The following is a 15,101-nucleotide window of genomic DNA, read 5'->3' on the forward strand; positions in this document are numbered from 1 at the left end:
AAAGTTTTAAAGCAAGAGTTATTTAAAACAAGAAAAAAAAAACCTAGGTGAAGGAATATTGCCAGGTAGGGTTTAGAGAAAAGTAATTCAAAATAATGTTTACAATTTACTTAAGTAGAATTTCCAAGAATTTTATAGTTTTTCTTTCTTTTCTTTTTTTTTTATTTCAATAAATATTTTATTAATTGTAAACGATAAAAAGAATAATTCAATGTGTATTTGACAAAGTTACGTACAATCAAGAAAGATGTAGACAAGATCTTGTCTGATAGTTTTAATAATATCAAGATATAATAACCTCAACGATAAACTAATTCACAATTATGACATGTAAAATATTTAGCTTTTTTACCTAACTTTATATTTGTTCATTTCCAATGCCATTGTGGTATACTTTTTGATTTGAAAAGACCTTTGCTTATATAGATATAAAATTTAATGATATAATTTTTTCTACAAAACCTTGTGTTGAATTAATGTATATTTTTATCATTTAAATTTAGTTTTGAGTTGCAAATGGACAGACAAATTCCTTTTATAAATTAATGCCAGAGAATTTTTTCTAATTTACATTTTACATTTATTGTAAATAAAAATTTTTTTTTTTTCACCAGGTGAAAGTGATAAAATATCATGATGACCTTGAACTTGGGAGAAGAACTCGAAAGGAAGGAATGTCTCTTTCAGAACAAGTGCAATATTACAGGAAAAAACTTATTCACAAAGTCATGAAGGTATCCATTATACAAAAATAATTTATATTATGGAAAATTGTTTGTAGGTGTTTAGTTTCAACTCCTTTTGTAGAATTTGTTATATATTTACACAATCAAACCACAGCTCAAACAAACAATGAAAGCCACAGGCTGAAAGTTCTAGACTCGAGTTTCGCCCTCTTTTGAGCTCGTAAATAGAACATATCCGAAAAATGTTTAATGTGACAATAATGTTTAAAAGACTAAAAATATGTATATCCACAAAATCTTTTCTAAAATTTTTTTTTTTTTTACTAAAAGTTTCAGTAGTTAAAAATATTTTTTTTTTTAAAAAAAAAATTCTTCAGTATTTTAGCTAATTTTATTGTAAGCATTTAAATAGTTGTGAATATATCTTAAAGACATTATTATTGAAATAACAACAAACAAAACTAATAGTTTTAGTCTAGTTTACCAGACATTCACAAATAAATCTGTGTAGCGTTCACTGTCGTATTTCTTTTGCCTTCTGTGCAATATTTACATGAGGTTAAACCCAATTTAGGGGTTCGATATGTTTAACAACACTCTGGACTTAATATTGCAGTTAATGAAGGACAAATGTATAAATAGTATGTTTTTATAAAAATGATAACATAACCCACATCTGTATTTCATCATATTAATGTTTGTTTTACATGTCAGCTGTTAGAAATTGAATTCCAAAACTAACTTATCTCTGGTCAATTTAGCAAAGTAAAAATGGTGACAGGTAAGGGTTTTATTATTAATTTATGACAACAAAAACAAAACAAATGTTTCCTGCTGATTCTCTATAGGATATTTAGGCATATCATTCAAGCAACCTGGGATTCTTGTGTCAAGAACAGCAAAAAGCAACCAATTTTAATTTAGATTAAAAATCGGCTGCTTCTTATTTGTTGTTGACATAAGAATCTAAGGTTGCCTGAATGACATGGCTAAATATCATAGAAATAGAGACTCGGCAAAAGCCATTTATTGTGCATAAATAGTAAAAGCGCACTAGATAATGAAAAACTACTAAACATTTCCTTTGCTGGAGAAATGGTAATTTTTTCTTTTTGAAATCTATATTAATTTTTAAATTTATGCTCTGTAAAATTAGGTTTGCTTTGAGATGCTTTCATTAAATGAAATATCTTTCAGGGAATGACAGATACATCCAGTCCTTCTCGCAGTAAAAACAAGAGGCCATTCTCTCCTTCATCTCATAGATCAAGATCATCAAGCCCCAAAAAGTCGAAACGTTCAAAAAGGTAAAATTAACAAAAGTTGTCTTTATTTTTATCGACAGTTTGAGCAGATTGTATATATTAGTGGCCTGTCAAGGCCACAGGGGAGATAACCTAAGCAGCAAATCCGTAGCTGCTCGCCAGGACACATATATATAATATATATATATATATATATATATATATATATATATACAGATGTAGACAAATTTGGGCATATTTTATTGGTTTAAAAATATAGGGGTTTTTTTTATCAATTGTCATACGAGGGGCGTGCAATAAGTAATGCCCCTAACCCACTTCCAGCTGTCTGATCTAGCTAAAATTTTGAATGTGCAATGATTTATATCTCTATGGGTTGTGTGGCAAATTACAGCTCTGAACTAATTGTGGTTTCTGTTTTACAGGTGTTTGAACTGAGTCAGGTGTGAAATGGAGCCTGTTAAATGTCGAGCAGTGATCTGGTTTTTATATTTTAAAGGACGCACACCACAGGAGACTTTTGATGAAATGAAAGAAACTTATGGTGATAATGCCCCATCATATGACCTTGTAAAACACTGGCATCGTGAATTCAAACATAGCCGGACGTCTGTGGAAACAGCTCCCAGACCTGATGCCCCCCTTCTGCCATTGATGAGGCATATGTCCATCAAGTTGAGGCTGCCATTTTGGAAGATCAGCGCATTACTATTCGCCAAATAGCCCAAGATGTAAAGATAAGTACAGGGTCTGTGGAAACTATCATTTATGACCATTTGCATATGCATAAGGTGTCTGCCAAATGGATTCCCAGGTTGCTCACACCATTCCAGAAGTGAGAACGCGTTGAGTGCTTGAGGATGAATTTGGAGATGTGCCAAGAAGATGAGTCAAAGTTTTTCAAAAGACTGATTACACAGGATGAAACCTGGATCCATCACTATGATCCAGACACCAAAGCCCAGACAATGCAGTGGAAGCACTTAGACTCACCACCTTCAAAGAAGGCAAGGGTGCAGCCCTCCACTGGCAAGGTCATGCTTACAGTCTTCTGGGACCAGGACGGTGTAGTGATGACAGATTTCCTGGCAAAGGGTACTACAATTACAGGAGCCTATCATGCTTCATTTTTGAGGAAATTAAGGGAAGCTATCAAAATCAAGAGGCGGGGCAAGATCAGCAAAAGTACCGTCCTCCTGCAGGACAACGTTCCGGTTCACAACTCACATGTCGCCAGATCAGAAGCGCGGGCGTGTGGTTATGAAATCCTCTCCCATCCTCCCTACTCTCCTGACCTTGCACCCTCTGACTTTCACCTCTTCCCAGCTATGAAGTTGTTTTTGAAAGGAAAGGGTTTTCCCAGATGATGCTGGAGGACCAACCGAGGTGTTCTACAAAAACGGTCTTCAGAGCTGCATCAAACGATGGAAGAAATGCATAACTCTGGGTGGTTCCTATGTAGAGAAAGACTAATAACTGTGCTAAATTTCGTTGCTCTACATCTATGGGAAGTGGGTCAGGGGCATTACTTATTGCAGGCCCCTCGTAAAATTTTAACCATAGAATAGTATTATAATCTTCAAAAAGCCTGCAAATTTTCATGTAGTTTCGTTCCATATTGATATGAGCATTTCAATATTCAATTTGGCTACGAGTACAGATATATTCATATATAAATATACCACCTATTTTGGTAATTTTATAAGTTCAAAATCTTGGTGACTATTGATCAAAATTTAACAAATGAAGGCTCGTTGGTAAGCTAATGACCTGGATTGTGTAGTGGCTATGTGACATTTGCCCTTAAGGTCGCACATTGTTTTAAAAATAGGGATCACTTTTCGATATTAATTTAACTTACAGTGAGTATCCACTTTATGGCCATGTTATTGGGGAGGGGGCTGTTTTTTTTTAGGATGGGGGTTCTGTGTGGCCTGGTAGATGAACACAAAACCTACCATAAAAACTTGTTTTCTAAAGGTTTTTGGGTGTACTGGAAACGAATATAGCATTTAAATTTACCGCAAATAAGTATTTTTCTGGATATTAAGCAAAAATATGTGCATGCTTGCGTGTACAACAATGGGCACCACTTATAACATACAGAATTACATTGCTTAATATCCAGAAAAATACTTATTTGCGCGAAACTTAAATTTATAGGAGTATAGAATGACAAGATGAAAAACAAGTAGAAAAAAAATTATAAACTTTCCTATTATAATAAAATGTGTTTTTATAATCTAAATTCTTTATCAAAATAATCTTTGTGTGTGAAAGATTAGAGAATCTACATAAAATCTAAAATGTATTGTGTAAAATTTTACTGAAGAAGACAATGGAAGTGTTCCTGAATTTCTAAAGGTTCTATGAGAGCATAATTCCTTTCAAACTTCAAATATATTCTGATTCTATGAAATCTGTCATATATTAAAATTTTTCAGAGAAGACACTGGAAGTGATCCTCTGTTACCCTCTGTACTAAATATCTACATGCTGCTACCAAAGTGACTCCTAGGAATAGCCTCCCTCCCCAACTTCAAATATGAATATCTGATTTTAGTGAAATTTAAACCATGTATATAAGACACTAATTCAGGGAGTTTTACAAAATTTAAGATTCTTCTGACTATATTAGAGACAAAGTAGGGCATTAAAAGCAAATAAGGTGTTATGAGCATGGTGAAAATGTACATAGTAGTGATTCTCAATCCCCAGCAATTCTGGATCTTCTTGCTAATTATTAACTAAAATAAGACTCATTCAACAATAAACACAAGTTTAGAAATGATTTTCTGTATTGTCATTTTTGCTATTCCAATTTTGCCTTATTTTTCATTTCCTGTTTTTCAGTTGCCACAAGACAGCATTTTTCCCACATTTTCATTCATTCCTTTTCCATTTTCAATTGTTTCAAAATGTTCAACTGGAGTGAAACATAAATTTAAAACTAAACTGCATTTTCAATCTTTTTAATATATATATATATATATATATATATATATATATATATATATATATATATATATATATATATATTTAATCAAACAAATTACTGTGAAAATATATGCGAGAATCTGTTTAGAAATATTTTTACAAAGAATGCTTTAAAATTTGTGTATGAATTAAATTAAATTTTTATTTTCATTTTAGCCCCAAAAGACCGAAGCCTTCAAAATCCAGGTCACGTTCCAGATCTCCTAATTTAATGTTAGACTCTCGTTCACCCGGCCGTCACCGTCACAAGCACAAGAAAAACAAGCACAGAGAATAAATATACACCAAAATTTTTTTTGTAAAATGAATTAAATTTTATCTTGTCTCACTTTTGTGTTTTGGTTATATTTTAATGGAATAAAAATTGATTATTTTCAAATTGAATTTAAGATCAAAAACGATTTTCAAATTCTATAATTTAATTTAATTTCTTTAATAGATTTTAATGCTAATTTTTTTATTCAAATTGTAATCTATAATTTATCTTCTGCCAATTTTTTCTGAGTTATGTTAGTTGACCTTCAGATAAATCTGAAAAAAAATTGGTGACAAGGTGATCGTTGTCCGAGATTATTGTTGTAGGTCAAAAGTGATATGTGTAAGAGATAAAAAAAACGTTATAAATTGAAATATGTGGAGATTGTAATTTATATTTACAAATAGTTTTCATGAAACATAAGAAACAAATGGCAGGGCAAAGTAACAATATAGACACATGTGTAAACCACAAAAGGTCGAATGACAGGCACATGAAGATCATTGGAGAATCTAAAATATTTTTTATTTTATTTTTATTCATCTTGTAACAATTAGATTTTGAGTGACACTTTTTATCCCGATCATTTCTTTTTAAACAGATAAAAACAGACTTTAGTTTCATTATACTAAATGCCGTGATAGAGATGAAATCACTGTTACTGCAGACTTAGATGTTACTGCTCTCTTAATTACAATTTATAAAATTTCTTAATGAACTAATTGAAATAATTGTACCATGCTGTGTCTATAATTATGAGACCCAGCTGCAATATTTAATAGATTTGTCTTTTAAAAAATATCAATACCTTTTGAATCATTTAATTATGAAACACTTGGCAACGATTAGTTGAACAGTCACTTTTTTCTCGCTATATTCCCCTCTCTCTCTCTCTGTCTCTCTCTCTCTCTATATATATATCATGGTCAAAAAAAACAAAAGCAATGTAATCTTAAATATAATAAAATCTAAATATTTTCATACAAATGTCTTCATGCATATTTTATCAATGATAATCAAGGTTTCACCACATACCTTTCTCCAATGAATAATCTTCACCTGACAAAGTTTTAACCAGCAAAAAAGGTTATTGAGAGAAATGCTACCATATGACAGGTTAATAAAATGTTCTTTTTGTTTTCTTTTAATTTTCCACATTTTCACTCCAATTTGAAATAAATGCTTATGTGAATATAATTTTTGTTATGTACAAGGCAGTGAAAGAGGTCTGAATCTCAATGATACTTTTTTAACATAAAAAAATTATTTTTGGATTTACTTATTTGCTTCATAAAGCATTGAGAATTTTAATGGTTCCATGGGTGGAATTTTGTGGGGGGGGGGTCGATTTTGTAACATATATTGACAAAATAGAATATCTGCTGTTTCACTGTGGAACTTTCTAAGATAAGAGATGAGTTTCAAAATGTTTTCTTTTTTTTCTTCGGATACACAAGGTCAGATGAAGTTTTGAACAGTCATTGCACTAAGAAGTTCACTCTAATAAAAAAAATCCTTCAGCATTCAATAGTATGAATGTCTCAAGTGACTAGCAATAAATTAATCCCTTCTTTTAGAATGTAAAGTCTGAGAGGATGGACCTCCTAGGACTGAGCATAAACCTAACAGGTCACTTTCTGGCTGATTGTCAAGAATGACAGAAGAATGTATACTTATTTTGGTCACTTGCTCAGTAAAAACAAAGGACATAATGTCTGTTAAGCAAGAAATAAATCCAACAAATATGCATATCTATAAAAAATTTTATTATCGAGATTGTTAGTTTCTGATACAAAATAGGAAAATACTTCTTGGTTACAAAATGCATGGATGCATGTGATATGCAAAAAGATGCGATAAACTTCAAAAAACAAATTTGTACTTACGCCTAATTAATCATTCCTCAAATCTATTGGAGTGGTTTGTTGAGAGCTCAATCTGTTTGTTTTAGCAGTAAGTTTTTAATAAAGTCATCAGCTAATTTTTTGACCTAATTTCAGGGTTATTTTTCAAACATTTACATCATTCTTAGAATAAAAGTAATTTTTTAACATGCCACCACACATGCACCAATTTGGATTCTGATGCCCTCAAGCGAGTGAATATTTATAAGAAATACAAATTTCCTTTATATAATAAATGATTAAACTTGAAAAATCTGGTTTACACAGAAGTGACCAGAAATCAAGACTCCTGCAATGATTACCAACTCTCCTTTTAGCTAGGATATTATTGTTATATATATATATTATATTTCATCAATTCTATCCTCGGTCAGTGAATGAGGACATTTTTATTTTTATCTCAATCCAGAATGCTCCTTTTCATCAAGTTGGATTTTCCCTCACATTAAAAACCGGCCTTGTGGGGAGGCAAGTAAATAGAGATGCTGTCCTTGTGGGGAGGCAAGTGAATAGAGATGCTGAGATGTTATGTCAGAAGGGGAGAATCAGCGTAAGAAATTGCTAACTCTGACTCCCTATCTCAGAAGTGGAGAAGCAACTAAAAAGAAATCTGGCCACCAATCCCCATCTCTACTTTTATCCAATGGTCACTCTTGTACCATATTTGGTAAATATTAATTTTAAGAAGGGTACCTTTTAGGTAAATTAAATAGTTTTTATAAAGTTGATATACAAATTAAATTTATTCAAATTGACTGAAAACTAGGAATTCATTCAAAAGTATTAATGTATGATTTTATCAAAATTTAGTATGTCATAATATATATATATATATATATATATATATATATATAATTAAGTATAAACTAATGTATCTGCACACACACACACACACACACACACACATATATATAATGAAAAAGTGATATATCACAAAATACAGAGACATGATCAAAAACATGTAGACTAATATTTCACTTCTTTGTTTGCATGTTAGTTTGTTTTTTTTTAGTTTTTTTTTATTCACCCCAAACAAGGCACATTTGCCACTAAAATGTTAGCGCCCATATTTATAGGGGCATCAAAGTGGGAAGTTGTGCTGCAAGAGGTTTACATTTAAATTTCTGCATATTGATACAGTCAGTGAATGGGGGAGGTCTAAATACCAGCAGCTCGAGGAAAAAAGTTATTAGAGTAGAAAGCCGTCACTATTTGGAGACCTCACCAACGGAAATTTAATACTTATTTAGACAGATGATATAATAAGGATCTCCATCTCCAATTACCCGCCTTCTCATTTATCTTTGTAATAGTGAGATCCATGGAAATTCCGCATTTGTCTTCATTTATCTGCATAAGGTACTATTAATGATTCTTTAAAATAATGTCTATCAAAGTTAAAAAAAAAAAAAATTGACTCTTCCATAAAAATAATTGTCATTGCCAGTTATAAATATTCTTTCAATAAAATATGCTTCTTTATTATAACCGTTTACATATTTTTCAAACAATTAGTATTCTCTTTTTTTTTTCTTAATGTAAAATTAATTCTAAGCTAAATATTTTCTTTTAAATAATTTAAACAAAAATTTTAATTGTTTTAATTTGATTTATTGCTACAATTTAAATCCTTTCAAAATATCTTCCTTCTTTACCTAAAAGTTTTCAGCTAAATATTTTTTAAATGATTCTTTAGGCAATCTCATTTTTAAAAAAGTGCTGGCGGGTGATAACAGACATACACACCTGAAATTGCTCTAATGGTATTATATACGTGCCAAATTTACTATTTCTACAAAAATAAAGAAGCAAAACCTACGTTTTCCTTATGTGGTTTTTTTTCATATTTTATGCTTCGTTTTCTTTTTTTTTTTTTTTTTTACTTTATTTTATCTTTAGATTCTATCAGACTTATATTCATAAATTATATCTAGTACAGATATGATTGTATTACTGTGGTTTTCTAGATGTTAATCCAATGAAACTGATGTTTATAAAATAGTGCTCAATAAAAAGTTTAACTGTATTATTGTATAATTTTCTTTAGATATACAAAAATTATTGGTTACATATGTTTCAGCTGTAATTTCTTTTAAAATCCAGCATCATCAAGCAATCAGTCTCAACTAGTTTCAAATTTGAAACCTAGTAAGCTGATGATACTGAATTTCAAGAGATCACAGTTGAAACATGTGTGCACATATGTAGCCAATAATTTTTGTGTATATATATATATATATATATATATATATAAATCTCAAGATAGTTATCATATTTGTGATTGTCTATTATGATGGAGGTGCTAACCAAATGTCGGTGCTACAGTCCCCTCCTGGGTAATGCATCTCATGTGCCAGCACGGGGCCTTCAGGTTCATCACCAAAATCCACACAGAATTTCTCATTTAATTTTAGTCCACCTTTTTCTGTATCAACATCGATTTGCAGCATGGCAGAACCTTTCCTAAAGAAAGAAAAAAAAATACATTTGAATTTGTGCAGTTATTTTCACATTTTAAAAAATGTTTTTATTTAAAAAATCCTTATATATATATATATATATATATATATGTTTATTTTATTATTTGCATTCAAATTACTATTCTCATCTTGTTATTATTCTAACATTTTTGGCTGATGTAACCTTTGACAACCTTCATGTGCATCTTATCAAATTTGGGAATCTTTATGTTAAACTCTGGAATCTGTACAGAACTTTACATCATCAACATTCTAATCCACATCTGGCATCAATTGAAATGAATGGCTCTCGTCTTCAGGAGGCCTCAAGTTTTGACAAGCTTCTGAGCTTTACCATTACTCCTGATCTTAAATGGAACACGTACATCAAATCTGTTGCCAAGGCCGCTGGAAAAATGGTGGGATCTTTCTATTGATCCGGTAAATATCTCACTGCTGATGCTATTCTCTATCTATATAAGAGCCAGGTACGTTCAAGGATGGAATACTGTTGCCACATCTGGGCAGGAGCTGCTAGAAAGGACTTGTCCTGCCTTGATAGAGTTCAAAATAGACTTCGTAGCCTCGTAGGAGATGTCCTTTTCTCCTCCTTCAAACCTCTATCTCACAGAAGAGATGTTGCGAGTTTGTCTCTGATGTATCGTTATTTTCATGGAAAGTGTTCGACTGAGCTTCAATCTATGGTCCCCCCTCACCAAACTTTCACAAGAAACACTCGTCTAGCTGTAAACACTATCAATAATTCCCCCCACTCTTTATCTGTGCCTAAACCTAAACGTAGATTCCATGAACAAAGCTTCTTTCTTAGAACTGCACGCCTGTGGAATTGTCTTCCGTTTTCCTGCTTTCCGGCTGACTACAATATGGTTGTGTTCAAGTCTAAAGTAAATAAGTTCTTGATGAGCCGTTCCATATAAGTTATCAAATTTACCAAATTTTCATTACTAATGATTACTATATTGTCCAATTTCTACTGTACACTCTTTAACCCTTATCCTTGAGTGGCCTCTGGGCCTTGATAATGTGGTGATGCCTATGTAAAAAAAAAAAAAAAAAAACCTTCGAACAGAACCTTTTAATTCACAAGTGTAGGTTGCTCTCGTTCCAGGAGTCATGACCAGGTAGAAGACATCAGTAATTCATAGTTAAATCCTTAGTATTGCCCATAATGAAGATTGAACCTTTAACCTCCAGAAGACTGTCGCTTAGAACTGATTATTATAAAAATACTTTTATCCATTGCACTATGGCTAAAAGGTCATGAGAATAATGTCCAAGATGAGAACTGTGGTCCAAATAATTTGAATAAAACATTTTTGTTTTTCTGTAGTTAAAAAGAAAAATTATGATTCCTTTCTGTTTGTATTTTTATTTTTTTTTCTCAAAGAATTAAATTGTATCAAATTCATATTTTCGAATGTAATTCATTTAAAAAGGTAAAAAATGGATGATTTCAGTACAGATTTTCTATTTCATTGTAGCAGTCGGTCATCTATCTACAACTAAAACATTGATACTGTTGTTTGCTTGTTACCATGCACATTTGCATAAATTTTAGAGGGTGGGAGGAGAACCAAATCCAAAATGTCCACGTTCACATCTATATACCTCACCTTCTCTCTTTTCTTCTTTAACTACCATTAAATGATATTACTGCCTGTGGTGATATTTCCTTTTGTTTATAATAGACAGTTCCAATCAATCTTTTTATTCTTTTTTGTTCTTTATTTCTGACTGTTTATATATATCATTTGAGAGAGATATTCAAATGAGTGATAGACAATATATCTATACAATAAAAGCAGAAAGTCAAACCACAGTGAGAGAGGGTAAAACGAATAGAAAATTAATAAGTGATAGGTCACTTGATGAGGTATTAAATGAAAATGAAATTTTTTTTTAATTTTTTTTTAAAGCATAACTCAATCCCAACTTTAACATACTTCAATACATATTTGTGATTAAAATATATAGGGGAAAAAAGCTCTCAGGAAACACGTTGATTAACTTGGCAATTGGTATAATAATAATCTATGCCTATACTTGTATTGCTACTGCCAGTTTAGCATTATTAGATTGGGATAGAGTCCAAGAGAAATGGAGAAAAATGATCAGTTATTTGAACTTTTCAAAACTATAAAATGATTTTTTTATAAATATAAGGATTGCATTGATTATTTTTAGACTTGTACAGTGCTGAGAGAGAGAAATTTGGATGATTCATAGCTATAAAAGTTGAACTTTCAAAAATAAATGCATATGGTAGTGATTTCTGTTTTTTAAAGCTTTTGAATTTAAATTCTTGTTTAATAGCAAAGTTTAACCGCAAGGTCAAATAAAAAGCAATTGTTTCAGTTTCTTATTGGAGGAGAAGGAGAAAGAGGACGGCGAAAATACTTACTCAGTCATATTTGGATAGAACTGTTGATCCCAATGGCTGTACAAGGAAAATGTAACAAAAAGTCGTTTCCCATCGAGACTGACTTGTAGCATCTGCGGGCTACCTTCGATGCGTTTGTTCTTTATGAAAACTGGTTCTGGCTGATTCTGAGAAGAAAAAAGTAAATCAATGAATTTCGTGATTGAGATGAGTTATATTTTGTCTGATCTTTTTTCAAGATAAAAATTTTTAAGAAAAAGTTTTTTTATCGCTGGAATACAAACCAGAAAACAATATGCAACATTTTGTCATTCACATGTATTGTAGTTTTGGACTATTTGAATTATTCGGGCTACTGTTTTCATCTTGGATGTTATTCTCACAAAGTTTTACTCAATGTAACCTCCGACCTTCTTTAGGTACATTTTGTTGAACTTAGGAAACTTAGGAATCTGTGCAAAATTTCCAATGGAACCTTCTGTGTAATCCTCTGGGGTAAATTGCTCGTTTTGTAATTGGTTAAGAACAAAGTGTAGTATCTGTTCTGAAACTATATTTCATCTTTTCTGTCATCAGTCAGTGAAGGAGAACTCTTTTGAGACTGAGACAATTTAGTTGGTTTTTTTTTTTTTTTTTAAGAGGGCTAGATTTTTCTCACATTAAAAACCGATTTGTAACTTTTTGGTCATAATTGAAATATGTTTTTATATTACTATTTTTTACCAGGTGGCACATCAGTTTTTGAATAAACTGGATTTTACCCACATTAATACTCTCTTGGAAAGGAAGTTGAATTGAATTGTGGGATTAATTTCTGTTATAAAAGAGAATTTCCAACATAAATAAAATTACTTTCTATTTGCTACTTATTACCTAGCCTGGCAACAATCAAGTCATTTATATTCTTATTTCATTTTTAAAATTATACAAGAAAAGAAATAAAATTTTAGTTGTAAGGAAGACAACACTGCAGTTGGGTGGAGATGCAATTAAAGTGTACGCAAAAAACCTATTGACTTGAATTACCACTCTTTTGCTGTTTCTCTTCTAAAAACAAGAAGAGTGTGTTCACAAGTTATCGTTAATTTTTGACTAATAAGAATGAACCCCACTAATTTTCTAAAGCTAACAAAATGTATGCTGGTGCAAAGTTGAAAAACTAAAAACAAAGAAACTTTTCTTGTTTATAGCTCGCACTTGATAACTGGTTACACTTCTACTCTCTTAATATTTCATTTATTTCCATTTTAATGTGTACAGACTGTTTATATGAATTTTTCTTTCGGTCACCATAATGTAACATTTTATTACGTATGTTGTTGGCGTTATTCTAAGCATGCATAGAACAAGATAACAAAAGAACAGAGAAAGGTTATAAGGGAATGAGATTTTTCTTTTTCCCCTTTAATCAGTCTGACTGGGTGGCAAGAGTGTCCAGCGACAGTCTCCGACTAACGTTAAAACGCACCCTTTTTTAATACATATGAGCATTGGTCATGTTGTTAAGGAATAGAGAGAGGGAGAGTGGAATTATAATGAAGACACGTTGACCGGAAGTAAAAGATCAGCTGATTTGATTGCGTGTGAGTCATGTGATCAGGTTAGCTGAATCATGAGATTTGATTTGGACTCAGAAGACAACGGACGGCTTCCCGTTGTCTCTTCCTCTTCACTGGGGGGGGGACGAACGCTGACGTGTGTAGAAGAAGAACCCACACAGGCCGATTTCACTTTCTACCTTCTGCAGGACATCTGGGAAAAGTGAAATAAACTATAGAACTAATTCCTTGTCTTGGAGTGATTGAATCTTCATCCAAAAACAGGTATCAAGTCTCCCTCCAGGACGAGAAATTCCAGATGGTCCAACATCGAAGAAGCAGAGGTAGGTTCTGAAAATACATGTCACTCACACACGATTCCCTTTATGATACAACATAAATATATAATATAATACGTCATCTCTTCTAATCCATTATTAGAGATGACACAACAAACACTCAACCCTTTATTATAGAGCAACAACGTAATAATGTGACCGCATGTGGGCGATATTTTTCTCTATTTATTTGAAAGGTTTTAAGATTGTTTTGAATTCCATATTTAAATTGTCTTGGACACAATGCTGCAGTTAGCTATATAACAGCTGTTCATGATCTAACCTAATCTGAGACACGTTTGCATACAATCTTACAGAATATATAACAGGAATATGCAAATCAAATTATCCAGTTTTTTCATCAAATAGATTCCCAAAATGTAATTATTCATTCTTTTAACATTATTTCGGAATTCAATCAGTTCCCTCTGCCAGATTGGTGTTATCTTTAATTAGATAATTCCTTTCAAAAATATATTACTCTATTGGTATATTCATTACCATCATATCTGGTGTACATTCATTAATCCTTGTCTTTGACTGATCTTCAGGCCTGGTTAAGTGGTGTCCCTCCTGTAACCCCCCCCCAAAAAAAAACGTCTGTTTAAAATAAAATAAATCCAATTGTGTAGCAGATTACGTTCTTAAACCCTTTATAAAAATCATAACTTTTTTCCAAATTATTGAAGATTTGAAAATTTGTAAATGTTTACAGTTTAGTTTGGAAGTTAATTTTTGAAACATGCCAGCATGTCAAAAAAGACATTTAACGAAAGTGTTACTGTGTGTGGTTATTGTACAGGCCGATTGAGTGTCGATTGGGTGGTTTCACTTAGCACTGCAATAGAAGAACCCCCCCCCCCCACCTCCAAATAAAATTGCAAATTTCATTTAAAACATGTAATAAAGTTTTATTCGTTTGGAGCTTATAATGATGCTTATTTTCTTTAACTGAACAAAATAAGAAATGTTAACCCAACCAAATCAAAATACAAGTCCAACAGAATACAATCCATTAGCTAACAGCTCCAAGAGCCCATTTTTCTCCAATAAAGACATAAACTCAACTGCCTGCTAAACCCCTAAAAACTAAACTGATACAACTAACTCTGCTTGCCCTCCTATGTCCATCTCTTGGAATATATACAGATATTCTGGGACCAACAGAACAGATATCCATTCGAGCATGTTAATCTGCCTCTTATCTATGGATATAAAGAATCCAATACCTATGGGGGTCTTTTTGTAATATTTGGA

General features: G+C 31.8%; 2 protein-coding genes across 3 annotated transcripts in view; one reads left to right on the forward strand and one right to left on the reverse strand.

The window, feature by feature from the left end:
• Positions 1-5,276, forward strand: part of LOC145296828 (U2 snRNP-associated SURP motif-containing protein-like) — a 63,877-nt gene extending 58,601 nt beyond the window's left edge. Inside the window, exons 22-24 of the mRNA XM_080142939.1 lie at positions 615-734; positions 1,884-1,993; positions 5,105-5,276. Of these exons, the coding sequence (XP_079999065.1) occupies positions 615-734; positions 1,884-1,993; positions 5,105-5,225 (351 nt within the window). The 3' untranslated portion in view covers positions 5,226-5,276. The remainder of the gene's footprint in view (positions 1-614; positions 735-1,883; positions 1,994-5,104) is intronic.
• A 3,690-nt stretch (positions 5,277-8,966) lies between these two features.
• The window catches only part of LOC145296829 (methanethiol oxidase-like), a 121,473-nt gene continuing 115,338 nt past the window's right edge, over positions 8,967-15,101 (reverse strand). For both annotated transcript variants that reach the window (XM_080142940.1, XM_080142941.1), the window contains exons 10-11: positions 11,990-12,135; positions 8,967-9,571 (exon numbers count right to left, since the gene is read on the reverse strand). In XM_080142940.1, the coding sequence (XP_079999066.1) occupies positions 9,397-9,571; positions 11,990-12,135 (321 nt within the window). In that variant the 3' untranslated portion in view covers positions 8,967-9,396. The remainder of the gene's footprint in view (positions 9,572-11,989; positions 12,136-15,101) is intronic.

This window comes from Euprymna scolopes, chromosome 17 (genome assembly GCF_053919585.1).
Source record: "Euprymna scolopes isolate OS-2025 chromosome 17, ASM5391958v1, whole genome shotgun sequence".
NCBI lineage: Eukaryota > Metazoa > Mollusca > Cephalopoda > Sepiida > Sepiolidae > Euprymna > Euprymna scolopes.